Source organism: Trifolium pratense, linkage group LG7 (assembly GCF_020283565.1).
Source record: "Trifolium pratense cultivar HEN17-A07 linkage group LG7, ARS_RC_1.1, whole genome shotgun sequence".
NCBI classification, from domain to species: Eukaryota; Viridiplantae; Streptophyta; class Magnoliopsida; order Fabales; family Fabaceae; genus Trifolium; species Trifolium pratense.
In genome coordinates, this window is record NC_060065.1 from 3,117,081 (window position 1) to 3,144,052 (window position 26,972).

A 26,972-nucleotide genomic window follows, 5' to 3' on the forward strand; every position below is an offset into this window, starting at 1 on the left:
ATGGAATGAAACTGAATCAATTCCAAACATCAGATCTTGACACTTAAGTTGAGCTTTATCAAAGTTTAAATAACTTATTTTGTTTTTGTGTGCGTATAAAATTGTAAAGACTAATTTCTTAAGTAGACAACAAATCTCTCCCTCCAGTGTTTTATTTTGTTATAAAATTGACTTGAAACCTAAATCTAGTATTTTTCAACTTATTGTCATATGCTCGGGTTACTAATTAAACAACCTGAAGCAAAATAAGTAAATTACAATTTGATCTTATTATCTTAAAAATGAATTATGCGTAAGGAGTACATGTAGCAAAATGAACAACTTCAAAGGGATATACTTGTTAGCAATTGAACAACTTCCATAGGGTTAAGTTGATAATAAACTAGCCTCTAACTCAAATGCAAAAGGAGTACATTTAGCAAAATGGTACAACTATGTTGTACAAGTCTAAAACCCACAAAAAGTTCGAGGAAAAAACGATAAAAAAAAAAAAAAAAAAAAATCAACCGGAAAAAAAGAAGAAAAGAAATACTAGGCAAATATGAAACCAAAGTCACAATTGGACTACTAAAGCAACTGATCAAGTTAAACTTGATGGTGAGTGTTGAACAAGTAAGTCTTTGTCCGCCAACACTCCAATTAGGCATGTGCTAAAAATTCAGACCAGGATTAGGCATGTGCTAAAAATTTGGACCAAGATTAGATCGGAAGGTTCAAATTACACAATACTAAAATAAACTATAAACTATCTTAAGATGTTCATTGCAGATCAGACAGTTAGGACTGAACTTCTTCTCATATAACCCCAAAAGGCAGTAACTGAGCCAAGAACTGAACTTCTAGCTATTCTTGAAAAACACATTGTTTGCCCTTATGAAGTTAAGGGGGCGTGAAGAGCAAGAAATTAGTTGCTGTGAAGAGACATGGAAATACATTAACCCTGAAACAAGGGTCTATTACACAATGACAATAGTTCTTGTTATTACAAAAAACATGAACTAAGGCATACATAATATAGTTTTTTTTCATCCTCTTTGATGCTTACTCCTCTTTTTATTTGAAATTTTCAATCTTAATAAATAGCTACAAAACTATTTTCATTCTGTAGAAACTTCCAATCAACCAAAACCAACTGCTTTGGTGACTACCAATAGTGTGCATGAAAAACCCTTCTTTGGGGTAGTACAAAGCCAAGTTTCGTACATGCAAAAATTAATACAGCCAATCATTATGATCGATAAACCTCAGGAAGCTGAAGACCAACACTTGCAGCAGATTTTCCAAGTGTCCTTTTCACTTCATCTGATCTATCAATTGCAATGTTATATGAGAAAAGCAAATCCTACAAGATTGTTGAGAATGATTCATGGTCAGAAAGCCAGCCAAATAAAGTGTAGTTTTTTCCCAGTAATGATTTACACTAAAAACATAAAATGAGTCAACAAAAATGATATGATTTATATCCATTATGAGAAAAAATCTGCAGAAGATTAGCTTGGATCCAACTTGGCTATGCTGAATTGCTCATCACTAGCAAAAAATACATTACATCCTCTTTTACACCTCTTACTTTTATTTTGCAATATACATACAACAAAATCCGTTGACATCTCGTTAAGTCTTAAACTGAATGAGTTTGTGTCATTTAACCAATCAGAACAATGTACAGAGGCTTATACAATACAAGTATAATCGCGAGCAAGCTTTATTTGAAGGGAAAATACAATAAAAACAAAGTAATACCTTGTGATGGTGCACACTGTTAAGCAGGAAAGCATAATCGCGAGCAAGCTTTATTTTCTGTTGGACAGCCACACCATCAGACAGATTTCGGTTCTTGTGGAATTCGGAGGTTACATATTCTAAAAAATGTCTCTTGTTCTCTTCTTTCCCAATATGCTTCTTGACTGCCTTGAGAAGATGGCGATAGATGTTAGCTGTTTGGAAGACTTCGGTTCTCATTCTTTTTCTATGAATATCCACGATCTATTACTGCAAGGGATGACATATTTAAAATAGGAAAGAATTTAGGAACTTTGTTACAAAAGAAAGAAAATTAGGAACCTAAAAATTGGGAGACGAGTGCTCCCTCCTCTCTCTCTCACTCTCTCTCTCTCTCTCTCTCTCTTTCTCACACATATGCACACTAGGATGAAAGAAATACAATTAGAGAGAACAAAGAAGGATTCCAAGGAAAAAAAGAAAAGAAAAAAAGGAGTGTACAGGCTTCCTCCCAAAAAGGAGCAAAGACGGAAAGAAAAGACAAAGAAACTTTCACACTATAAGGATCATCAATTCCTTTGTATATTTGAGTCCACGACTATTAATATCAGTTAGTTTAGTCGGTCAATTAGTTCAGAATCAGTTACTGCAATTCAATCAGCTCATTACATAAGTTGTACTCATTGATTCTTGTAATGATTGAGAAAACAAAATTCTCCATCCAATTCACAGGATGGTCAGGACTCCACAAATTGAGATCTGGTTTATCACCGCTATTTTAAGTTTCATGATTCCCTTCTCCGATTTCTCCAATTGAAAACCAGAGCTCCACTCCTTCTCTATCTTCATCTTCTTTCCTGGATTACTCAGCCAATCTGCCGGATCCCCTCTACATTGGTGATCTTAATACAAACCCTTGGTTGGTGTTGGATTCACCTTGAATGGGAGCAATCATCACCCATGGGCTATAGTAATGAAACTAACTTTGTTAGTTGGGAGCATGGGAAAGATGCACGCTTCAACTTTCTATGGACTGATCAAGCCTTTGAGGTTTGAAAGATCTATAAAATTGTTCTTACAAGAGACGTGTTTTGAGTCTCAGAATTGCAAGAGTAAATCTATTGATGTAACCTAGGAAATCTCTCAGTATCTAAGTAATTCACTCATCAGCATGTTATATCATCAAACAATCTAGGAAAATTTGAAATAAAGGACCGTTCGAAAAATGTTGAGCATGAATATCATACAAAAAATAGAGGCATATTCCTAACATCATTTAGACTACTCATAATAATTTTTCACTTGGACTATGTTTGGCAAAGCCATATTTTGAGTTTATGGCATATGGCTGCTTATAACTTTATAAGCACATCTGACAAAAAAAGACTCATTTGAAAACATTTTTTTCTCACGAGCATATAGTTTATTTTTACTAGTTTATAACTTATTTTGACAAGCCCATTCAATTAGCTTATGGCTAATAGCTTTTAGTTTATCATTTTTCTCTTAATTTTACCTTTGTCATCTTACTTGAACATATATTTTTCATGTCATTTCATATTTATAATTTAACCGCCACTACACTACAAATTCAATCAGCTAGTTTATCTACTATAAGCTATAAATCAGGTCTTATAAGCTATTTGCTATAAGTTCATCTGCTATAAGCTAGTCTATCAGTTTTCGGCTATTATTTGCCATACATAGGTGAAACTCATGAACAGAAGACTTGAAAAAAGAAATCTTTAACACATTAAAGCAGAAGAATGAAAAGCTTTTCACACCCAATAGTCAAACAGTATATATTTTCATTTTGGGAGAAACAACCATGAAGAACATTTTGTCAAACAGTTTACGTGCAATATTTAAAACTAAAAAAAAAAAAAAGAGTGAGAATGGTCACCTGAAATGAAAGAGATGGAAAAAGTGAAATATGTTATTAAGTAGATCCTTGCTTCTTATTCCTCAGGGGCTGAAACGGTTTTGCTATGTTGGGAAATTCTTCGATTCGGGGCTGAAACGATTGTGGTGGCACACTGCTTTTGGGTTGCGATTTTGTGTTTGCATCCAAAAACTTTTTTTATTACGATTATCACAAACTTAGATAACATGAAAGTAATCATTTCAACGATTTACTTCAAAAAATAGCAAGGTTATTAAAATCAATGGTGAAAACGGCTGTACCTTAGAATCGGAAACTCTGGTGTGAGAAAAGAGAAGGCAGTGAGGATGAGAGAGACAGATGCGTGGCAGCGGTGGCTGTGATCTTTTTAGGATTAGGATCAGAGAGACTTCCATGGCTGTTTTATAATAGGGCAAAATATGTTTTTGTTACGTATAGCTTTTCAGGATTTTCTTTCTAGTCCATGAAGATTTTTTTCGAACAATAGTTTGATTAAAAGTATCGACTAAAAATTTTGATAAAAAAATTTTAGAAACTAAAAAGTGTGAAAAAAAAATCTTCAGGGACTAAAACAAAAACTATGGAAAACTATATGAACCAAAAACATATTTAACCCTTTATAATAATAATAATCATAAATAAATGGGCTTCGACTAATTGAGCTTTTTAATTAAATTTTTTGAAGCTTTAATTTTAAGAAATTTTTTTCTCAACATTTATCCCTTTATCCCAACAATTAAATTTGATTGGACGAATATACCCTCATATATAAACTAAAAAAGTAAAACAAAAATCATTTTCTACACACTTCAGAAAAAGTGTTCCGGTGTGAGAGTCAAAGGAAAAGAGAGAGTAAGTGTCGAAATAGTACCGGAACATTTTTTTAAAGTGTTTCAGTTTGAGGTTTCTACCGGAACACTTTTGTATGAGTTTTCCAGTATGCATATTTGTATCGAAACAGTTTCGTTTGAGTGTTCCGGTATGAATATGCGTACCGAAAAACTCATACCAAAGTGTTGTGGTATCAATATCCATAGCGAAAAACTCAAACGAAAGTGTTCCGGTATGCTTTTTATATTTATTTATTAATTTGCCTACCAAACACTCCAACCCAACTGTTTCAGTATACTTTTTAACTGCGTGCGTTTTTTAGTTAATTTTTTTTAAGTGGCGCGTATCAGAGGATGAGATGGTAGAATTAGGCGTACTGGGCCTAGGCATGAAGAGTTTCTACAGCGTCAGACGGAGCAGCAGGACGAAGAGCATGTGCATGTGGTGCATGATGAGGAGGAGCAGGTTGTGCAGGCGAACGAGGAGCATGTGCATGTAGATGCACTGACCCCTTACAATGTGATTTGGCATCCGTTTGCCTAAGCATTTTTTGTCATATGCTGTCTTACATGCTACCTACATCATAAATAGGATTAATACACATGTGCTTCAAAACAAATCTCCTCACGAGATACTTCATAATTGTTTTCCTAATTTGAATGAATTGAAAGTTTTTGGTACACTTGCATATGCATCTACTCGAAACATTAACAGATCAAAATTGTCACCTAGAGGTAGAAAATGTGTTTTCTTAGGCTACAAGCAAAGTGTCAAGGACACAATTTTATTTGATATTGAATCCAAAGACATCTTCATTTCCAAAAATGTTACACGTTTTGACCATATTCTACCTTATACCACCAATACATCCAAAATTCATTGAGATTATCACTCTACAATTGACTGTGAACCTCCCATAATTCCTTCATCATCTAACACACAAGAAAATTCATCACATGAGGTCACTAACCTACAAATAACACATCTCATAACACGCATATATCCATCATACAACCTGATGCCCCACCTATCAATAGGGAGAAGTGGAATGCAATCAGAAAAATCAACAGAGAGAAGTACAATAGAAAGAAGTGCAATGCAATAAGAAAAATCAACGGAGAGAAGTGCAATCAATCGGAACCAAATCAATTGCTACTATAATACAGTAACCAAGAGAATAAGAAGGATAAACAATGGAGAAGAAGTAAATCAAAATACCAAAACGATGCACAGAAATCCATCACCATGTGCTCCCATCTTCTTCATATACCATATACACCAATTGCAAAAGACTTAGATATGGTTGCCTTTAAATTCCCACCGAGAGCCTACCAAATGCCATCGAGAGTTTTTTTTTTTTTTTTAATATTTCAAAAACCAACAATTTTTCAAACAAACCAAGCCACCGATTGAGAGAAAAGCAACAGTACGAGATGAGAAACAATTTATTTTTCATCAGTTTCTCAACAATAACAACAACAACAAAATTTCCAAAAGCAACCATAAAACCAAACAAAATAAACAAATTCCCAAACTCTTGGGAATCAACAACAGAAGCGATTAGTGGTTCATGGCGGATCGAACCATGCTCTCAATACCATGTTAGAATAAAGATACACAAATAGGAAAAGAGAAAGACAGCTAAAGTTTTTAATAGAATGTCACTAGCTTAACATAAAATAAGAATTACAATAGAATTTATAATAATACCTAATGGACTATACTACTAACATATAAAACACAATAATTAAAGTCCTATTATCTAACAACTTCCATCTTGGTGGATATTTTGATGAAAAAATCACATATGTTAGAGGAGATTAATTGGAAGGGTAACAGTTTGGGGTGAGAGGAGTATATCAACTTATTAAGGGTAATGAAGTTGAAAGTACAGAGTTCAAGTTATGCCAAGAAGATAAACTAACATAATATATTAATTTTTTTTGTGATGAAAGATAACCTGAATAGTAATTTTTTTATTTTATATTTTAGGACTAAAGTGAGTAATATAAAATAATTTAATATTTTAAAAATAATAATGCACAAGTTAATTTTTTTTTATTATATTTGCATTTTTAACCTCTACCATCATGATACATTTTAATCTCTTGTTTTTTAATAAGGAAAATGTTATACAAATATAATAATGTTATAAACTAATGTAAATAGGAGCAATAGTATAGATGAAGAAGAGAGAAAAGAGAGAAAGAATAGTGTATGTTATTCACCACTAGGGTTAGGGTTACAATACAATGATACATAGTATCTATATATAGGTAAACATAATGGGCTAATTACATGGGCCAGGACATCCACTAATAATATTCATAACACTCCCCCTTAGATGTCCATCGAGGATATGCCTCATTAAAACCTTTACTAGAAAAAACCCGGTGGAAAAAATTGTAGTGAAGGAAAAAGAGTACAACATCCTTTGTATTTGAAATGCCTCATTAAAAACCTTACCAGGAAAACTCAATGGGACAAAACCATGGTTAAGGGAAAAAGAGTGCAGAACACAATTATATCTCCCCCTCATGAAGACAATTATATCTGAGACGAATAAGAGCAATTAATCTTCAATATAGTTAATCAGAAGCTTTACTTGACGATGACTTTGTAGAAAGATTTGATTCTTCTTCTTTAATATAATCTTCTCTGAATTAGCTGTTGATGCAGTATTATCTTCTTCAAATTTCTTGTATGTGTAGAATCACAAACTTCAACAAAACCACACTCTGAACTTTCTGAATGTAGTGTTAAAACTTCCACATAATCGGATGATATTGTTGTATCTCTAAGATACAAATTATATACTTGACTTTGTTTCAATATCTTTGAGTTTATTGATACCATCACATACATAATTAGCAAAATGCAATAGTGTTCTCAATTGAACTAAAATATGGTCCTTCAAGATCAATTCAAGTAAGTGATCATTTTCTTGAGACATGAAATGATCTTTGTTCACTTCAAGTGACAATAAATTATATTTGTTAATATCAAATATATTTCATTTCAAACTTTTCTTTAATCAATAGATTTCAAGAACTCTTCAGGAGTTTATGTCATCATATAACAAATTCATTTCCAAAGTGACTTATTTATTTCATTAAGTCATCTCTTCGATAGTTTGAAATGTATGTCTCGTGGAAATTAAATCATTCATGAAGTTTTATATAATTCATGCTAACAAGTGACATATAAATATAGCGTAACACATTTTTCAAATAAATTGAATCTTCCATGTGTTAACAAACTTAATCAAGTAAGAGAAGGATTTTGATTTCACTTCATGTGAATATTTCTCTTCACAATCAATGACAAACATTTACCAATATGCTTGAATAAAAAAAATCAAGCTTTTAATGTTTGTATTTCAACATTTTCTATTCACAAGAAAATTAATTCGTATCTCATCATGTTTTACATCTTCAGGTATATGGACTGCTGGTCCAAAAATCTTCACTTTGCAAAGTGACTTTAATTACGTAGCAATTGCGTTTTCATTTAGACAATCATTGTCTATAATTCTCATTAGAATTTATTTCATGATCCTCATTAACTCCTTTCACAAATAGCGCTATATTATATATAAAATATTGTCAACGTTGACTTCCTTTCGGTTCCATCATATTTCATTCGTGACATAATTTTCATTCATGACATAATTCGTCGAGATCTCTTTATTATCATAAATTTCAGGTACCTGAGAAGTTTTTCTGGAACTTATAACTCAATTATGTCAAATACTCTTTTGACAGTTTCATATCCTCACTTGGGTCATCTTTCTTTTTAGCTCTTTTTCTTATTTGAGGATTTTTTTTCATTGGAACCGACTGATCTACCACGCTTCAGGGTGGTTAAAATTCATTTGCAATATAAGACTGTCCATCAGGGACATCCATTTTGATCGGAACATTAGCAGCTGATAGTTGATTTCATAAACTTTGCAAATGATTTATCTTTTGAACATTTGATTCAAACTATGAGGATCAATGTGAGATAATAACATTAATTTATTTCAAGTGATTCATTTGAACTTCTAGTTCATATTTTTTAGCTGCTTATTCTCCCCCTTAATATTGGGAAAATTAATTCATCACTTGAAAATCAGCCTACAGGGCTGTAAATAATTCTCCAATTTTTGGCTCAAGATGATTTATAATAGATGGAGATTCATATCAAATACATTTTCCCAATATTCTTTAAGAACCGTTTAAATGCATTCTATTAGAGCAATTGCACATACACAACACATCCAAAAATGCTTACATGGGAATCATGTTTATAAACAAAGTTCAAATTGTAAATTAGGGGAGAACTTATAATAACTCGTTGGCTTGATGCGAATTAGTATCTCAATATACATGTTTGAATGTTCCCAAAATATAAATTAGAAGTTATGATCTCATAAGTGTCAGTCATGTGATTACTTTATACGTCTAAAGAATGAATCTTAAGTCCATTTTTTTGTATGAACATACTACCGGATGTTTCATAGTAATTTCAATTGACATACGATACTTATCACATATTTTCTAAGAATTTAGAAAATGAGATCTTAGCAAAACTATTTGAGAAAATAATCTCACAAACTTCTGGTTGTGAGTAAATATGCATGTGACCAATTTAGTTGATGCATCAATTCAAGTCACAAAATATCTAAATGGTCCAGATTCTCAAATTATCAATTTCTTTTGGGAACTAGTAATACATAAAAATTATTAGAATGAAGGAACTTCAGGCTCTTCAATACATTTTTTTCGCATCATAATAAATCTGGAAGTTTACAATAATTCATGCTTCAATTGCACTAATAAATTAAATATTAAAGTTATTCAAGAAACTTTATGATATATAAATACTCATTTGTACAATCCTCAAAGGATGCAAAGATTATTGAATTCTTCTAGAATTTATAGAGAATAAAAAAATATAAGAGTTTATTATACACCGTTGAGTTCTTCACGAACTAAATAATAAATCACTATCAATTTACAATCCTTCAAGATGTAGGAATATTGAATTCATCTGGAATTCATCGAAGAGAAAAATAAAATCATGTCTATGTGCAATCCATCAAGGATGCATGATTATTGAAATTCTTCCAGAATTCATAATATAGTGATATTTCATAAGTTCTTCAGGAACTAGATTAGTGAATTCTTCCGGAATTCATGATGAAAAAAAAGTTTTCTAAGTTCTTCAGGAACTAAATTTGTTGAATTCTTCGGAAATTCATAAAATAAATTTATTAGTTCTTCAAGAACTGTATATTATAATAACAATATCTTTTGCGATCCTTTAGGAATGCATAAATATATTCTTCTAAAATATATAATGAATAAATAAATTACAGGAACATAATTAAATATTTACAGCATATAAAAAATAATAAAAAAAATTGCATCGTGTATGACGTACGCATCAAAATAAAATTAAAATAGCCTTCATGTACATACCTTTAGCAGAAAGAAGCAGTACGCATCAAAATAAAATTAAAATAGGCTTTACGGAGATTTGAGGCAAAACCAATAATTAAAAACAAGGGTTCTAAATTATAGCCAAAATTAAATAAACATGTTTATGTTCTTTTGGATGATCGAAGTGTCGATGTTTCACCATACAGGTGTCAGTCACGAAGCATAATGATGCTTCACCAGACTATTGTCGGTCACGAAACTCAAACAATATCAAACATCCAAAATATATATTATAAATAAATAAATAATTGATCAACATTTTATGTAATATTAATGATCAAAGTGTTATGCTTCACCATACAAATGTCGAATATCACGAATCAATTAAATACATAAAAAAATGATGCTTATTAATTTATTTAATTTTAATTATTATTATTTGATCTTTATAAGTATACAAGGTTCAAACAATTCATAATCATATAATAATCAAAAATAAAAACTACTTGTGATTTCATAAAAATAGAATAAGAATTGCGTACCTCAGTTGGTAAGCTCGTGCTGATAATATATTATAAACTAATGTAAATAAGAGCAATAGTATAGATGGAGAAGAGAGAGAAAGAATAATGTATGTTATTCACCACTAGTGTTAGAGTTACAATACAATGATACATAGTATCTATATATGGATAAACATAATGAGCTAATTACATGGGCCAGGACATCTACTAATAATATTCATAACAAATAATATAATATGCCAGTTTGAGTTAAATAAATGGAAATAATAGACGCTCCAGATAGGAAAAGACAAATAAGAGAAAAGGACGGCAGGATTTGAAAAATCGAATAGAGAAGCGGGATCAGAACACGTGGCATGTATCCGTTATTCGACCGTTACAGATAGAAAAATGTTTCATGTTAATGAATGATTGAACCAACGAAGGAAGAAGGAAGAAGAAGAAGAAGAAGAAGAAGAAGAGAAGGAGCTGTGCATTATTCATCACCTTCTTCTATTTCTATTCTCCCTTCATAACAATCAAAACCCCAACCCGACCCGTTTTCGAGAAAAACAAACCTCTCCATCTCTCTCTCTCTGCCACCGCAAATGGCCATCGCAACAGAAACTCAACCTCAGCCGCAACAACACACGGTATTAATCGATTTTACGGATTTTAGGGTTTTTGATTTTCCCCTTTCATTCTCTTTCAATTGTTTATTCTTCATTTTTATTATTCAATTCGATTAATTAATTAATTTAATTAATCGCCGTGTCGCATTCTCCAAGCTTCGATTTATCGTTCTTGATTTGATTTTTTCACTCTTCATTTTCGTATTTATCTTGAATTTCTCAATAATTAGCTACGGGATTCAAACCTAATGAGGTAGAAAGCTTTTTCGGAGACGTTGTTGCTTGAAATTGTGTTCGTTTTCAACGAGATCTGCTGAAATTGTTTAGATTCAAAGATTTTTTGGTTTATATTGATTGTTTGGCGTTTTTGTTCGAAATTATTGTGATTGTTTCAACGAGATCTCATTGATTGTTTCGTTTTTGGTTTATTGCAGGCTTCTTCGGAGGTTTCAGGTTCAGCTAAGGAGCAAAGAAGGTGGACTCTAAATGATTTTGATATCGGAAAACCTCTTGGAAGGGGAAAATTCGGCCATGTCTATTTGGCCAGAGAAAAAACTGTGAGTTTTTATTTCTCACCTCTTATTCTTTTCCTAAAATCTCACATTGAGAATTTGTATGCAAAAACATTGAATATATGTGGCTGATGATGAATTTTATATATCTGAAATGGTTGCAATTTATTATTGTTGTTGTCGATTTGTGCTGTTTATTTTTCAGTTTTTGTTTACATTGTCTTTCATGTGTTCATTAAAATGTATAATGTGGTTATGATACAGAGTAATCATATTGTTGCTCTGAAAGTACTCTTTAAGACGTTGTTGCTTGAAATTGTGTTCGTTTTCAACGAGATCTGCTGAAATTGTTTAGATTCAAAGATTTTTTGGTTTATATTGATTGTTTGGCGTTTTTGTTCGAAATTATTGTGATTGTTTCAACGAGATCTCATTGTTTATTGGAAGGGGAAAATTCGGCCATGTCTATTTGGCCAGAGAAAAAACTGTGAGTTTTTATTTCTCACCTCTTATTCTTTTCCTAAAATCTCACATTGAGAATTTGTATGCAAAAACATTGAATATATGTGGCTGATGATGAATTTTATATATCTGAAATGGTTGCAATTTATTATTGTTGTTGTCGATTTGTGCTGTTTATTTTTCAGTTTTTGTTTACATTGTCTTTCATGTGTTCATTAAAATGTATAATGTGGTTATGATACAGAGTAATCATATTGTTGCTCTGAAAGTACTCTTTAAGAGCCAATTGCAACAATCCCAAGTTGAGCATCAGCTTCGGCGAGAAGTTGAGATACAGAGTCATCTCCGACACCCCCATATCTTGCGACTCTATGGTTACTTCTATGATCAGGTATACTTCTTGCTTGTGCTGATATATTTAGAATTTAACCATGCATTGCTGAAGAAGGTTAAGAATACTGACCGATATTTAATTTTTCATTGCAGAAACGAGTTTACTTGATTTTAGAGTATGCACCCAAAGGTGAACTTTACAAGGAATTGCAGAAATGCAAATATTTCAGTGAAAGACGTGCAGCTACCGTAAGTACTGATTCCTCGTGCTCGTATGCTTTGTTTATATGAATCTCGATAGTCCATTGATGTAATTTTTTCTTGTAATTTGCACTAACCTAACATAACATGATAACACATCTGACACAAGTAAAATAGGGTGCATCTGATTGGTCATGTGGGTATTATTCTAAAATTGATGAGTTTATGTTGTTATTTTGTGGTTGGCAGTATGTTGCATCATTGGCCCGGGCTCTTATATATTGCCATGGAAAGCATGTAATACACAGGGACATTAAACCGGAGAATCTTCTTGTTGGTGCACAGGTGATCCTTCCCATACTTTATATTACTGTTTCTTTTGTGGTCGTTTTGGTAGTTGTCTTTACCTTGTGCTTATCATGTCAAAATATTTTTTATTATCAGGGTGAACTGAAGATAGCAGATTTTGGGTGGTCAGTGCACACATTCAATCGCAGGCGGACCATGTGCGGCACACTGGATTACCTTCCTCCTGAGATGGGTATGTTTCGTTGACATGTTTTTTCATATTGTATAAGTTAGTCTATCTATAATATTATGATGAGCCTAATTCTTGAGGTTTCCACAGTGGAGAGTGTGGAGCATGATGCAAGTGTGGATATATGGAGCCTTGGTGTCCTTTGCTATGAGTTTCTTTATGGAATCCCCCCTTTTGAGGCTAAAGAACATTCTGATACTTATAGGAGGTAAGCACTATACATCTGGATTAGCACATGTTTCATGTATGAGTTTCCGTTTATTTTTTTGGAACAAGATACATCTGAATTAGCACATGTACGAGTTTCTGTCGCTTGTACAAGGACGGTTCGAGCAGTACTAGAGGATGCTATGGACTCTAATGTGCTCTTTATGCTACTTCTGTCCTGTGCGTGACATCTTTTTATTGTAAATAAACAGGATAATTCAAGTGGATCTCAAGTTCCCTCCTAAACCAATTGTTTCTTCTGCTGCGAAAGACCTCATCAGCCAGGTTTTGCATCTGTTCACACTGGATTTTTTGTGAAGCTCTCTCGATAATTTTCTTTTCATGATATTATATTCATTTTGCCTGTTTTTTACTTTTGATATTTTTTCACTAACAGATGCTGGTCAAGGATTCCTCTCAAAGACTTCCATTGCACAAACTCCTGGAACACCCTTGGATTGTTCAGAATGCGGAGCCCTCCGGTATATACAGAAGCTAGAGTGCCTTGTCAATTATTGTGTTTTCTTAATTGTGGAAATCACCAAAATAGCAGCTTCTTCAAAGTAATCCACAACATTTGGCTGAGATGATGCAAAACTATTTGAAGAAGAATTGTAAAATTAAAACTAAAAAAAAAACCATTTGCTGAAACACCTGATAAAAGAACAGCATTGGTTTGAGAAAATCAATTCACCATGTTTACTATTTGATTTCAGAAACCGAATAACTGATTCGTTGTATCCAAGTTTATATATGTATTAGTATCATACATTGTGGAGCTTTGGTTAATATGTACTATTATCTACAAATTGTTGTTTACTCAGAAGTTTATTCTCCAACAAAACAATATTGGGTTTGATCTTTGATAATTCATATTATTGTTTCATGGAATAAGTCTAACAAAAACCAGCAAATATGGTTTTTTTCCCCCCTTTACCCAAATTGTATTGTTTGACAAAATGCTCAAGCCATGATTATTTATATTCAATATTCAAAACACTACTATCCGGATCTTGCTCTGAATTCAAACTCTAGACGCAAACATGTTATCCACTCCATTTTCCATTCAATGTTTGGATTCACATACAGATGTGCAGACAAAGATATATTAAACATCACGCGACAAAAAAAAAAATATAAATCATCACATGTTCCCAATATATTTCCCTGCGGAGATTTGAAAGTCAACTCGTGGTGTTAAAACACAGTTCAATTCACAAATTATTATTTTCACATTTCATGGTTCATTGGCAGTCCAAATTGCAGTAGCATGCTGTTCTAAAACCCTTGTCAAGATATACACAAATAGCTCAAACTCATTCACAAAACATAAAAACTCAAATAGCTCGAACTCATCAAATTTTGCCGTATGCGCAAACTTAATGAGCTGAGACAGTGATTAACTGTGTTTAGCCTGCGTTACATGATTGATTACGGACATTTTATGAAATGAAAAAAAGAAGAGAGCATATAGCTTAATTCAGTTATTCCTATGAAACTCCATTATATAAATTCAGTACTTAACTAGATTGCACCCCCAAATTTCTTAATCAGGTCGAATCATTCCAGCAAAACTTTATAACTACAGAAATTCAACACCAAATACAATTTTGGATGAACAAGCCCTTATCTAATCTTATTTCTTGATACAACTGTCACCGTCGATGTGATTTCCTGATTTTAGTTTATCTTGGATTCTAACAACTGTGTGGGAATTTGTTCTACTTTCTTCGCTTCCTCAGCACCACCATTGCAATTGCCCCCTTCTAACAACTGAGCCGGAGGTTGTTCTGCTTTCTTGACTTCATGAACATCTTTGGGTTTCAAAAAGCTTGGCTGGGTCGTTGAAGAAAGCAGCCTTGCCCACATTCTGTCAGTAATCACAACCTTGTTCATCCTCTCAGTGATTCTCTGGGTATCAAAGTTTGAACATATATTAGTGTCAGAACAATTATGATCTTGGGAAAATAAGAAACCATCAATAGAAAATTGGATGCAAATAAGCATCATATAAGCATTTGTTCTTCTGCACAAATATGCAGTGAAAACATATGACGAACTTAATGCATATAGTAATTTTATCTTCCCATCTCAACGACAGTAGCATATCTGATATACTTAAACACATACTATTATTAACCAGTTGCAACCACTTGGTATAAAGCAATAACAGAAACAGAAAATTACAGTACAAAAAAAATGAGCGTCAGATTATAAAACTGTGTAAGGATATGTCGTAACTTACATTCAATGGAATATAAGTATGCCTGCCATTGACAAGTCCAGCCGTGAATCCAGTATATCCTGCCATTGCACCGTGAACTGCACTTTGAGCAAGAAGTGTGCAGTAAACACTGTCCGATGCATTGCTTGGAATTGCCCGGATCATGTAAGTTGGATCTGGCAGATAACCAAGTTAAGAAATCTAGCCATAGTTGTCTAAGATATAAATAGATCAAAATGAAAGAGGACACAGTTAACAAAACTGACCTATATATTTAAGAACAATGGCCATCTTATTCTCCTTTGCAAAATGATCCTATTACAGCAAGACACGTGTTTATTAAAAGGGAGAGCGAGTTGCACAGGCTGACTGTTCTGGATGATAGACTGACTTTTACTTTTAACGCACAGACTTGCAGTAAATAAATACAAAAAAATGGACAATGCAACTTTGACAATCTACAGGGAAGTTAGGCTTTTGAAATTGGCCCTTTTTCCCTTTCATTTTTATATCACAATTCAAGTAATATCATTGAGTGGCATGCAGAGGTATTTTTTTGTTTTTGGTAAACGGCATGCAGAAGTATTTAGTATCTGCTGAAAGTGGATGCTGGATAGACAAAATGAGAAAAGAAGAATAATGTTGATCAAATTGATTGATGACTCGACATTATGTACTACTGGAATAAAAATAAGTTATTACAAAGAAAGATGTATGACCACCAGAGGCTGCAGTTACAAATAAAACAACGGTTTCTATAAAAGTATACCAGCCAGGTACATAAATATCAAATATCACGATACCAGAGTACTGCAAATAGTGCAAACAAGTTTTTTCTGCACGGGCACAAGTGGAAATTTGATCAACTATCTTAAGACAGTGAATGCCAGTCTCATAAAGATTCAAATCAGTTAAGAGCCAGTTAAGATAAACTTCACAACAAATACGATAAAGCTTGAATAACTGAGTTTCTTTTATAAAATAAATAAAAGCTACTTGCAAAAAAAATAAAAAAAATGCTTCTTGTATAAGTTGAAATTCAAAATTCCCTTCTGCATCTTAATTGTTTTTTAACCTCTCTAGTTTAACTTATTCATAAACACCCATAAATTTTTTGTAAGAGCCATATACTTAATTTAGTTGAAACTTTCATTATAAGCTAAAACGAATCCAAATAGGGTGTAAATGAATCTTATCTAGCACCAGTTAACATGTAGTTGGAGAGAGCTCCTCCCCGAGCTCTTAATTCATCATAGAGATGTATAACCAATTAGGCAAGCAGCCCTATGTTATATAATTTTTTAGAAAAATGATTGTGTTTTAAGAATCTTCTTATATACAAATACCTTGATCTTATGAGATATCCATAAACCAACATCTTGAAGTAGCTTGTTTCCGGAAGCATCCTTCTGGTCCACGTCTTGCATGCTTTCTGTAAGAAGATCTTGCCCTGCCCCCTCAGCTATGACTATGACCATATGTCCATTTTCTTTCAGCCTTTTCTTAGTAAATTCAAAAAGTCCTCCCTTTCCTTCAAGGTGGAAAGGTGACTCTGGAATCAAGCAACAGTCCACATCTCTGCTAGCAAGAGTAGCATACATCGCAATAAAACCTGTGGAAGCAGTATCCATTATGACACTCACAAAAAGCAAGTTTGATTTAAGAGAGTAGCGTGCAGTGAAGATACAGGGTTTAACTAATCTAATTTAGAGCCTTATAAGATATCAACATAAATGTGAAGTATACATACCACTGTATCGACCCATTAGCTTTACAACACCAATGCCATTCTCAACACTTTCAGCTTCAACATGTGCTGCATTAATGGCACGTTGAGCCTCCTCAACCGCAGTATCAAAACCAAAGGACCTGTCAATAACCTAATGAAACAGAAGAAAAACCCACACGAAGGTTGATAACTGACTCTTCAGATGTAACAGTAATTCAGACAAAAGGGTCAGAGTTCTGGATGAAAAGAGATTTAGACATTGAGATCGAGCATACCGGGATGTCATTATCTATGGTTTTAGGAATTCCAGCAATTGATACTTTCAGACCACGCCGTCTAACTTCCTGTACGATAACCAAAATATGTTCAGAATGCTTGGCTCCTATACTAAAAAGATGCCAAGAATGACAACAAGTCAATCAGGCAGTTATACATAGAAAATTTATGTACAATTTGTTTTATTACAATCATCCCAGCTGTTCATTGAAACTATCGTAAAGCTTGAACTGACCATAAGAGGTAGTACCGAACCATACAAACCACCTTTTTGAAAATCAACATAATGTAATAGATCGTAAAAAATTCACAATTATGTTCTCAAAAACTTCATTAGAATATAACAAGAAATTCAACAAATAAACATACGTAAACTATGCAAATGTGTGAATTAGTAACCAAAAAGGCATATATTAAAAATATTTCTTCTTTGACTGCAATATGCTCTAATTTTTCTTAATGGAGTCCAAAGGGAGGAATATTCTATTATCACCATACCTCGTAAATCACAGCCGCTCCTCGTTGTGTTCCATCCCCTCCAATAATATAAACCTGATTAATTCCCCGATCCTGGATGCTGTCAACTATCTTGCTAGTATCATGCCCACCTCGGGATGTCCCAAGAATTGTTCCTCCGCGCTTATGGATGTCATTCACCACTTTAGGAGTTAAATCAATGGTGTTCTTTGAATAAAAACCTCTATAACCACCCTGTGTAAAAATCAGATATAGTTCAGTGGTGAAAATAATGAATCAAGAAATGCAACTCAAGTAAGAAAACTAATGTGATAAAGTAAAGCAAAGAGAAAAGTGACTTCATGAAAACCAAACGTTTGTTTAGTTTAACCTTTATCTATATGTATCTTAAACATATAATTAATTCAAGAAAGTACAACTCCAATTACATTTGTCCATTTGGTCATGGCTTTCAGGAATGGAAAAGGATATGATCAAGTTTCTAAACTTGTGCAATGGGCACACTTCCAGTATCCAGAGAACATCTAATAATGTGTACTAATTTGGAATCTTATTTAATTTAAAAGAATGAAATAAGATAACCACACACAAAGATGCCAGGGAGAAATAATGTAATGAACACAAATTAAAATGGAATTCACCCACTCACATCTATGCCAAGGACTTTGTCGACACCGTACATGTAAGAAAGGCCACAGACAATTTCCCTTATGACAGTGTTGAGGCCAGGGCAGAGACCACCACACGTGACAATACACGCAACAACATCATCTGATCTAAAATATACCTACACAACGTTTTACTAGGTATCAGTAAATTCAATCCAACTGAATCATATATTCCTAATACCATTTATACAGACAACAAGAGAAATAACCTTTTGTCGAGGTCCTGCACGCCGAAAATGAACACCTCTAGGACCATCCTTGTGGACAACAACCTAAAGAAAAATCCAATAGAGTTATACACCAATGCATCTTGTTAATACTGATAAATAAGAGCCAAGTGCAGGATTTTTATTTTATTTACTTTCCTCTTTCTCTGATTGCAGGAAAAACTCAACAGTAATAACAATGAGCTTTCAGTTTATTCTTTCAATTATTGAGAATTAATTAATTAAGTATTCGTAGTAATCAATGAACACTCAGTTTCCTATTCCTCATGCTTATCTCCTAAACACACACAAAACAACATATAACAAATTCAAGTGTATAGATCAGGTAATGCAGAAGATCGCAACAGCGATCGATATAAATACAATGAAGAAAATGAACGAACAGGTAGAGTGCGCATAAACAGAGATAGATATAGAACCTTCTGAGGAACGGTATCTTCCATGTGCACGAAATACTGCCTGAAACCGCAAATAACAGAAAATCAACAATTCAAATAACTAACACATTTCATAATCAGATCACAATCACAATCACAAATTCACAATACTAAACAAACTGATTAACTTACTTAACAACCGAATAAGCTGGATTGGATCGAAGCGGATTCGGATACGTCTACAAAAAGTTCAAACAAAATTCAACTATTAACGAATCGTAGATAAATGCGATCGAAAATGTTACTGTAGAAATTCCGAGAAAGAATGAGAAAGTTACAGGAAGATTTGGAACGTAGTCGGAGAGATGAGGAACGTCTTCGAGTATGTAACCGGCGTCGCCATGGACGACCTTCATCTGAGTAGTAGATTCGCTTGACGCCATTTCTTCGCGATTTCGCTGTTACTATTTTTTTTTTCTTCTCTGTTTTTTGATTTTGGAGTGCGCGGCGAAGTAGAAAGAAGAAGAAAGGAAAGAGAGTGGAATGAGTAAGAAAGGAGGAAAATGAGAAAACGTTCGCTTAGTTTTGCGGCGATCTGTTTAATTTTTTAACAATATTTAGATATTTTACTGACGTGTCAGGATGGGTTTGGACCGTTGGTGAGTACAGATGGACGGTGGAGATTGAAATCGGAAAGCGTTTGTAGAGTTGAGTTGTGTGTATGGGAAGAATAATGCTAGTTGTGCGAATCTGCTTGACTTTGTTTTTACCAGAAAGAATCAGCACACGGTGGGTGGGAGAACAAAACTAGTGGCGCATTCTTACCGGGTACTGTTCTAATCTAAAGGAAGTGTTGTTTATGCTGCCCATGTTTTTTGGTAACGACAAATATCTACCAAAAAAAGAGAGTAAAAATAGATAAGGATATATTCTCTAGAGAGGATTCTCTCAAGTTCAAAAATAAATTGAGGAAATAATGTGGATAATTGACTATTGGATCATAAATATAAAATAATATTTAAATTTAAAAGAAATGGAAGAAAGTTGATTGATGGTTGAAATGTGAAAATTGAGAAAAAATATATTGAGAGATCCATTCCACTATGTTATACTAGTAGTAACTAGTAAAAGAATAAATAATTAATCTATGAGAAACAAATAAGAAGGAACAAAAAAAATCACGATTCAATCCCCACAATTGCGATTGGAAGGAACTTAAACTATTCGATGTCAGAATTAACCCCCGAATCAGATTTTGTCTCACCCTTTTTATTTTTGGTAAATAGACGAAATGATAAAGCCATTAGAAATTCGAGGGATTGAAGTTTGAACCCCGGTTATGATGTCCGGCATTAATAATTTCAATATTTATGATAGTTAAGTTAGGATTTGTGTCCTGTCTCACCTTTTTAACACCTTTCATTTTTTTAAGATATATATTTACACACACAAAGCAAAAGAGGGATGATGGGAGGCGAAGTTGGTCTAGCGAAATTAGAGCAGATGTTCGCCGTCCTGGTGGTCGTATGGACTCGCGATGGTTGCATGAGGAAGGGAGAGGTAGGGCTGATACGTTTACTGGAAGCCAATCAAGGGGAAGTGCACCGAATTCTTCGCATTCTTCCCAATCTCATTCAGAACGCCCAAATGCACATGCTACAGATAGGGAAAGTGAACCAGGGGTAAACTCTGTGGTGCTTCACGACAACAATGACATAATATCTACCCCGTCAATGGTAACTAATCGACGAAATTCAGTTGTTCCCACTGAACCAGGCGTTATTAGGAATGTTGATACACCGCTTTTAGCCCTCTCTGCTAGGTCCAATCTGAGAGAAAGTAGACAGATTACCCCATTGTTAACTGAAGTGGTTCACCCTGAGCAGATGGAAAATCATATGGAGAAAAAGCGCAGACGTGCTGAAGTTATAACTCCTGCAGTGACAGATGAGCAACTTAACCAGCATTTTTTATCGGCAGGTCCTGGCAGTTCCCAGGACTGTCGGGACTCATGAATATTCTTAGTTGGAATTGTCGGGGCTTGGGCGGCCCGAGCGCAATTCCTAATTTGCGGAAGCTTGCCCGAGAACATAAGCCGGATATTTTATTCTTGTCTGAAACATTATCTCATGCTAGACACCTTGAACCTATTCGGGTTACATTAGGTTACGATTCTTGTCTGGCTATTGATGTGGAGGGGCAGAGTGGAGGTCTGGCGGTGTTCTGGAAGGATAATAATAAATGTAGCGTTTTAAATTATTCGAGAAACTTTATTAATATGTTAGTGGAGGATGAGCAGAAGGGGGAGTGGAGGTTAACATGTTATTATGGATATCCGGAGCGTAGTAGACGGAGACATGCATGGAATCTTTTGCGAGAGTTAGTTAATATGTCCCCTGTACCCTGGTGTATAATTGGTGATTTTAATGATCTACTTTCACAGGAGGATAAAAAGGGCATTCACCCACATCCCAATTGGTTGTGTATGGGATTCAGACAAGCTATCGCTGACTGTAATTTGATCGATATTCCTCTTACAGGACACCCATTTACTTGGATCAAAAGTAGAGGTACACCTCATGTTATTGAAGAGCGGTTGGATAGAGCTATGGCTAGTACGAGTTGGCTGCATCTCTTTCTTGACGTAAGACTATCTAACCTCTTGGCTTCACATTCAGATCATAGTCCAATTTTACTCCAATGCTCTCCTACTATAACAGTCCGCTTCAATGGCGCCTTTCGGTTTGAGAATAAATGGCTGAAGGAACCGGATTTGGAAGAGACGGTGATTGATGGGTGGGGTGCGAATGACAAAGTTGCGATAGTTGATCGTGTTGCTCGGTGTGCTAACAAGTTACAAAGGTGGGGCAAAAGGAAAAGAGTGAAGTTTAAACAAGAGATTGAAGAATGTGTCCGTGAGATGGAGGCGTTGAGGGATAATCAGGGGGAGGAAGAGAGTAAGAGGTTTCAGGAATGTTCTGATAAGCATGCTACTTTACTGGTTCAGGAGGAAGGGTACTGGAAGCAGCGAGCCAAGATGCATTGGCTTCAAGAAGGTGACTTGAATACTCGATTTTTTCATATGTTCACTTCAGTTCGTAGTAAGAAAAAAAAGATTACCAAACTCATGGATGAAGCAGGTACTGCAGTTCATACTCAAGAGGATTTGTGCCGAGTAGCTAAGAACTATTTTAATGCTCTCTTCAGAAATATAAGCGGCATTCATGAACCTGTACTTAATCTTATCCAGCAAAGGGTGACAGAGGAGGATAATCATTTACTTATGGCACCCCTGACCAAAATTGAATTACAACAAGCTTTATTTCAGATGCACCCGGATAAATCACCAGGTCCTGATGGTTTCAACCCAGCTTTCTACCAACGGTTCTGGGAACATTGCGGAGACGATATTTTTGTAGCTGCATCTTCCTGGTTAGATAGGGGGTATTTTCCTTCTAGCCTTAATGAAACTAATATTTGTCTCATCCCTAAGTGTGATAATCCTACTTCGATGAAAGATTTGAGACCTATTTCTCTGTGTAATGTCCTCTACAAGATAGTTTCGAAAGTGCTTGCTAATAGGTTGAAGCTTTGTCTGGATAAATGTGTTTCCCAGGAGCAGTCAGCTTTTGTCGAAGGTCGGTCGATCCTTGATAATGCCCTTATTGCTATTGAAGTTATACATGCTATGAAGAGAAAGACTAGAGGATATAGAGGTGAGTTAGCATTAAAAATTGATATTAGTAAGGCTTATGACAAGGTGGATTGGGGTTTCCTTCGTGGTATGTTAGTCAAAATGGGGTTTGGAGAGAAGTGGATACAATGGATGATGATGTGTGTGAGTTCTCTTAACTATTCAGTGCTTATGAATTTTGACAAGGTTGGTCCTATTACTCCGGGAAGAGGTTTACGGCAGGGAGACCCATTGTCCCCTTATTTATTTATTCTTGTGGCGGAAGGACTGACCGCTCTAATACACCAAGCTGTTAGACAAGGAGACATTCATGGTGTGCGAATTTGTCGAGGCGCCCCGGAAGTGTCTCATCTCCTGTTTGCAGATGACTGTTTCTTATTTTGCAGAGCTAATGTTGCTGAGGTGACCCAACTCTTAAGTATTCTACAAACTTATGAACAGGCCTCGGGCCAAGAAATTAACCTGTCTAAGTCTGAGGTGTTCATTAGTCGCAATATGTCACAGGCGGCTCAAGCTGATTTAGCCGGTATACTTGGTGTGCGACATGTGTTGGGAACAAGTATTTATCTCGGCCTACCGTCTATGGTAGGTAGAAGTAAGAAGGCAATTTTTTCCTATATTAAAGACCGTATCTGGAAGAGGGTAAATTCATGGCGAGGACGAGCCTTATCGAAAGCTGGAAAAGAGATTATGATAAAGTCAGTGCTTCAAGCCATCCCAACTTATGTTATGAGTGTGTTTATCCTCCCTTCTTCTTTTATTGATGATATTGAAAAAATGATAAATGCCTTTTGGTGGGGAGGTGGTAATGGTAATAGTAAAGGTATTCATTGGTTAGCATGGGAGAGACTGGCTTGCCCCAAAGATAAAGGGGGTTTGGGTTTTCGGAATTTTGAAGCCTTTAATATGGCTATGGTAGCTGAAATTCTGGTATAGCAGAACCAGATGTTGTATAGAATGTCGAGACATCTGGTCTGACAAAAATAACACGGCAAGGCATATAACATTAAAACGGATACTGAGAAATAATGTTTTATCAGATGTTCCAACATTCAATTTAAAGAGAATGTCATACTTAATGTTGGAACATCTTACGAAACATAATAAAATCAACAAGTAAATAAACTGCACAGGAAATTGTTAACCCAGTTCAGCCAACCTGCCTACTCTGGGGGATACCAATCCAGGAAGGAAATCCACTAATAGCTCTAGTCACTAAGACCTCCAGCAAACCCTCGGTTTACGTCTTACACTAAGACCTCCAGCAAATCCTAGGTTTACGCCTTATGACCTCGACACTACTCATGTAACTTCTGCCTAGGAACTCCTAGACATGAGATCCCATCTCACTTCCACTCACTCAACACAACCTGTGTTGTTTATAAAATGTTGGGAATGATGTGGCAACAACTTACCAAGACACTACTTCACTCTTGCTTAAAAGCTTCAAGTGAATCACACACGGTAAACTCCGTACTTCAAAGCTTAGGAGTAACCTTACAATAACAAACTCAGTTCTTAACTCGTGTTATAGAATCCACAAGTAAGAATCACAATTAAAAATACAAACATTATCTCCTTGCTTAAAAGCTTCAGAGATATTACAATACTCAACTCATTACCTAAAGGTTTCTGAGTGAGGACATAGTGACCATCTCACAACCCGAGTGGTTCACTTACACCAACTCTCCTAGAGAGTGGCTTAAAGACACGAAACCCTAAAGACTACATCTTTGATGAAACAATGGTTTCGGTTGATTAAAATCTTGGTCTTGAGTCTTCTTTATATAGACAGAGCTAGCACGCTCCTGATCTTCCAAGATAAGCTTCAGAACACAGCTGGTCTTTGAGTCACGTCCAGCTAAGCAAATCAGACCTTAATAAAATCTTTCCTAAAATAGTTGATCCTCTTTAGGAAATAAACAATGTGTTGAATCATTCCATTAAGTCTTGATAATAAGATATCTGCACTAATAACGTCTTGATCAGATCAAATCTTGATATACACGTTTGTAGAGTGGATTTCCATATATAGCAGATACGTGTAATAAATGCGCGAGATTTGGGCAATCTGACTGTCGTACCCAAACATGTTACAACATTTGGTCCAACATCTTTTGTACCCAACATGTTGAAACATTTGGTCTAACATCTTGCTTGTATATTTGTTTTAGCAAAATGAGGCCAACACACAAATATCCAACAATCTCCCCCTTTGGCAATTTTTGGCTAAAACAACTTCAGCCCATTAATTAGCACAGAGAGATTTAAAAACCATACAATCCTTCAAGTCAACGTGAGCACACAAATATGAAGGAAGGGAGAACATCTTCTATGTTACTTCCAAAAGAATTCCTCAAATGAAAATAACGCACAGGGTAAAGAAATAAACTTTACCATAAACCATCAGAGGCATACACAGCAGCGGAATCATAACATACTTAGCTTCATCCTTCAGTAGAGAGAAATAAACTCTCACAAGCACACTTGGGAAAAATAAATTCCCACATCAGCATCAAGATGGTTCAACATTTTGTAGCGCATCATAACATCCATACATTAAGCACACATAGGCAAAGAACTTGATATTGCATTACTCCCCCTTAATATCAGATCAGAGAAAAACATACTTTTGCTCCCCCTGAATACATCAGCTGATGCATCTCATCAGGCCATCAGAAAAACTGGTTCTTACTCCCCCTGAATTCATGCATGTCGCTGCACACACTACTACTTCTTCATAGACAGGCTAGACTAGCATGTCACAACATCAGATACAACATTATAAAGTAGCAGACAAACACAAACATACTACTCCCCCTTTTTAGCCACAAAATATGCCAAAAAAAAAACTTCGTGCATTAAGAGCAATAGTAATGAACATCACAGAAATCCATAGTGCAGAATATCAGAGCATAACAGGTCCATATATTAGTATCTAGCAATCCATAGTCTTGAAATAGCAGAAGCATTACATCACGTACAAACAGAAAAGGAAAATGTCCTCAACATTATGCTCCACATCATATAATCATCAGATACCATACATCACATACTGCTACCGCACACAAAACACATCACGGATCACAACTCCTTAAGCAAACCACAAAATAGCAGTTGGGAAGAGTAGATTCCCACAAAGCTGAGAAAAATAAGTTCTCATGCAACCAGGATGTTCCAACATATGGCAGAACATCATCTAGAGCAAACAAATAGATCATTGCACAACAGAATAGTAACTACTTACTGCATTATGCTACTTCCCCTCAAAATCAGAATCAGAGCAAAAATTAATTTTACTCCCTCCAAATACTTTGGCACATGCTTATCAGAATGATCATCAGAAAACAATTCTTACTCCCCCTCAATTTTTCATCCATATCAGCACATAAGCATACAGCAGCACATATTCAATACTACACCACTCAAGATTAGCAGATGTCTAAGCATCAGACACCATATCATATAGTAGAACACATCCAACCACTAAAAGAGCATGCATACGTTTCGACATCAGGTAGCACAACAGACATTAGCAGCAAAACATATCATGTCTACCAACTACTTAAGTACTTCCCTTTTTAGTCAGAAGTGTAGACAAAATAGGGTCTTCATGCATTAATCAAATAGTACAATAGTAGAGATATCCAGGAACATAGTGCACAAAGCTACTACAAACGAAGACAACACCATGGGATACATACCTCATCAGATATAGATTAGCAGTGGAGTCATCATCAAATAGCCTAAAACAGATCACACTTCATCAGCACAAAATTTTCAACATGATGAACAAGATGTTTCACCATCTAGTAGCACATCAGATAGCACAGGTTCCTCCGGTATGGTATCAGAGCATTGACAACAAAGATGTTTCAACACATGATAGCACAACACATAGCACATGTTAGCAAAGATGTTTCAACATGTTTATTTAGCGTGGTATCAGAGCGAATAGGAGCAATCACAAAATACGTCACATGTTAGCAAAGATGTTGCAACATATGGTAGCACAGCTTCTAGCACAGCT

General features: G+C 34.9%; 3 protein-coding genes across 6 annotated transcripts; 1 reads left to right on the forward strand and 2 right to left on the reverse strand.

The window, feature by feature from the left end:
* Positions 1-540: 540 nt before the first annotated feature.
* LOC123893659 lies at positions 541-4,055 on the reverse strand. 4 transcript variants are annotated; one of them, XM_045943426.1, is made up of 4 exons: positions 3,907-4,055; positions 3,626-3,796; positions 1,744-1,992; positions 541-1,342 (listed from the first exon to the last, which is right to left on the reverse strand). In XM_045943426.1, exons 3-4 carry the CDS (start codon positions 1,960-1,962, stop codon positions 1,229-1,231), a joined length of 333 nt encoding a protein of 110 aa, XP_045799382.1. In that variant the 5' UTR covers positions 1,963-1,992; positions 3,626-3,796; positions 3,907-4,055; the 3' UTR covers positions 541-1,228. The 4 variants fall into 4 exon arrangements, with proteins under 4 accessions (XP_045799382.1, XP_045799384.1, XP_045799383.1 ...); XM_045943428.1 differs by having other exon boundaries at positions 3,626-3,758; positions 3,907-4,042; XM_045943427.1 differs by having other exon boundaries at positions 3,626-3,761; positions 3,907-4,020.
* Positions 4,056-10,665: 6,610 nt separating this feature from the next.
* Positions 10,666-14,139, forward strand: LOC123893661 (serine/threonine-protein kinase Aurora-2). Its single transcript, XM_045943430.1, has 9 exons — positions 10,666-11,038; positions 11,452-11,574; positions 12,236-12,382; positions 12,478-12,573; positions 12,775-12,870; positions 12,970-13,066; positions 13,154-13,271; positions 13,483-13,555; positions 13,668-14,139. The coding sequence occupies exons 1-9, from the start codon at positions 10,994-10,996 to the stop codon at positions 13,767-13,769; spliced, it is 897 nt and encodes a 298-aa protein (XP_045799386.1). The 5' UTR covers positions 10,666-10,993; the 3' UTR covers positions 13,770-14,139.
* A 602-nt stretch (positions 14,140-14,741) lies between these two features.
* On the reverse strand, positions 14,742-20,198 carry LOC123893662 (ATP-dependent 6-phosphofructokinase 6-like). The gene is made up of 12 exons (XM_045943431.1): positions 19,587-20,198; positions 19,441-19,487; positions 19,291-19,330; positions 18,854-18,916; positions 18,626-18,763; positions 17,998-18,210; positions 17,499-17,567; positions 17,245-17,374; positions 16,841-17,106; positions 15,761-15,809; positions 15,516-15,670; positions 14,742-15,181 (listed from the first exon to the last, which is right to left on the reverse strand). The coding sequence occupies exons 1-12, from the start codon at positions 19,689-19,691 to the stop codon at positions 14,951-14,953; spliced, it is 1,506 nt and encodes a 501-aa protein (XP_045799387.1). The 5' UTR covers positions 19,692-20,198; the 3' UTR covers positions 14,742-14,950.
* Positions 20,199-26,972: the final 6,774 nt, after the last annotated feature.

Coding starts and splice junctions, on each gene's coding strand:
- LOC123893659 (XM_045943426.1), bottom strand. CDS start 1,962: ATGAGAACCGAAGTCTTCCAAACAGCTAACATCTATCGCCATCTTCTC. Junction 1,343..1,743: donor ACAGTGTGCACCATCACAAG/GTATTACTTTGT, acceptor ACAATCTTGTAG/GATTTGCTTTTCTCATATAA.
- LOC123893661 (XM_045943430.1), top strand. CDS start 10,994: ATGGCCATCGCAACAGAAACTCAACCTCAGCCGCAACAACACACG. Junction 11,575..12,235: donor ATTTGGCCAGAGAAAAAACT/GTGAGTTTTTAT, acceptor GTTATGATACAG/AGTAATCATATTGTTGCTCT. Junction 12,383..12,477: donor ATGGTTACTTCTATGATCAG/GTATACTTCTTG, acceptor TTTTCATTGCAG/AAACGAGTTTACTTGATTTT.
- LOC123893662 (XM_045943431.1), bottom strand. CDS start 19,691: ATGGCGTCAAGCGAATCTACTACTCAGATGAAGGTCGTCCATGGCGAC. Junction 19,331..19,440: donor CCAGCTTATTCGGTTGTTAA/GTAAGTTAATCA, acceptor TTGCGGTTTCAG/GCAGTATTTCGTGCACATGG. Junction 15,182..15,515: donor ATACTTATATTCCATTGAAT/GTAAGTTACGAC, acceptor TTTGATACCCAG/AGAATCACTGAGAGGATGAA.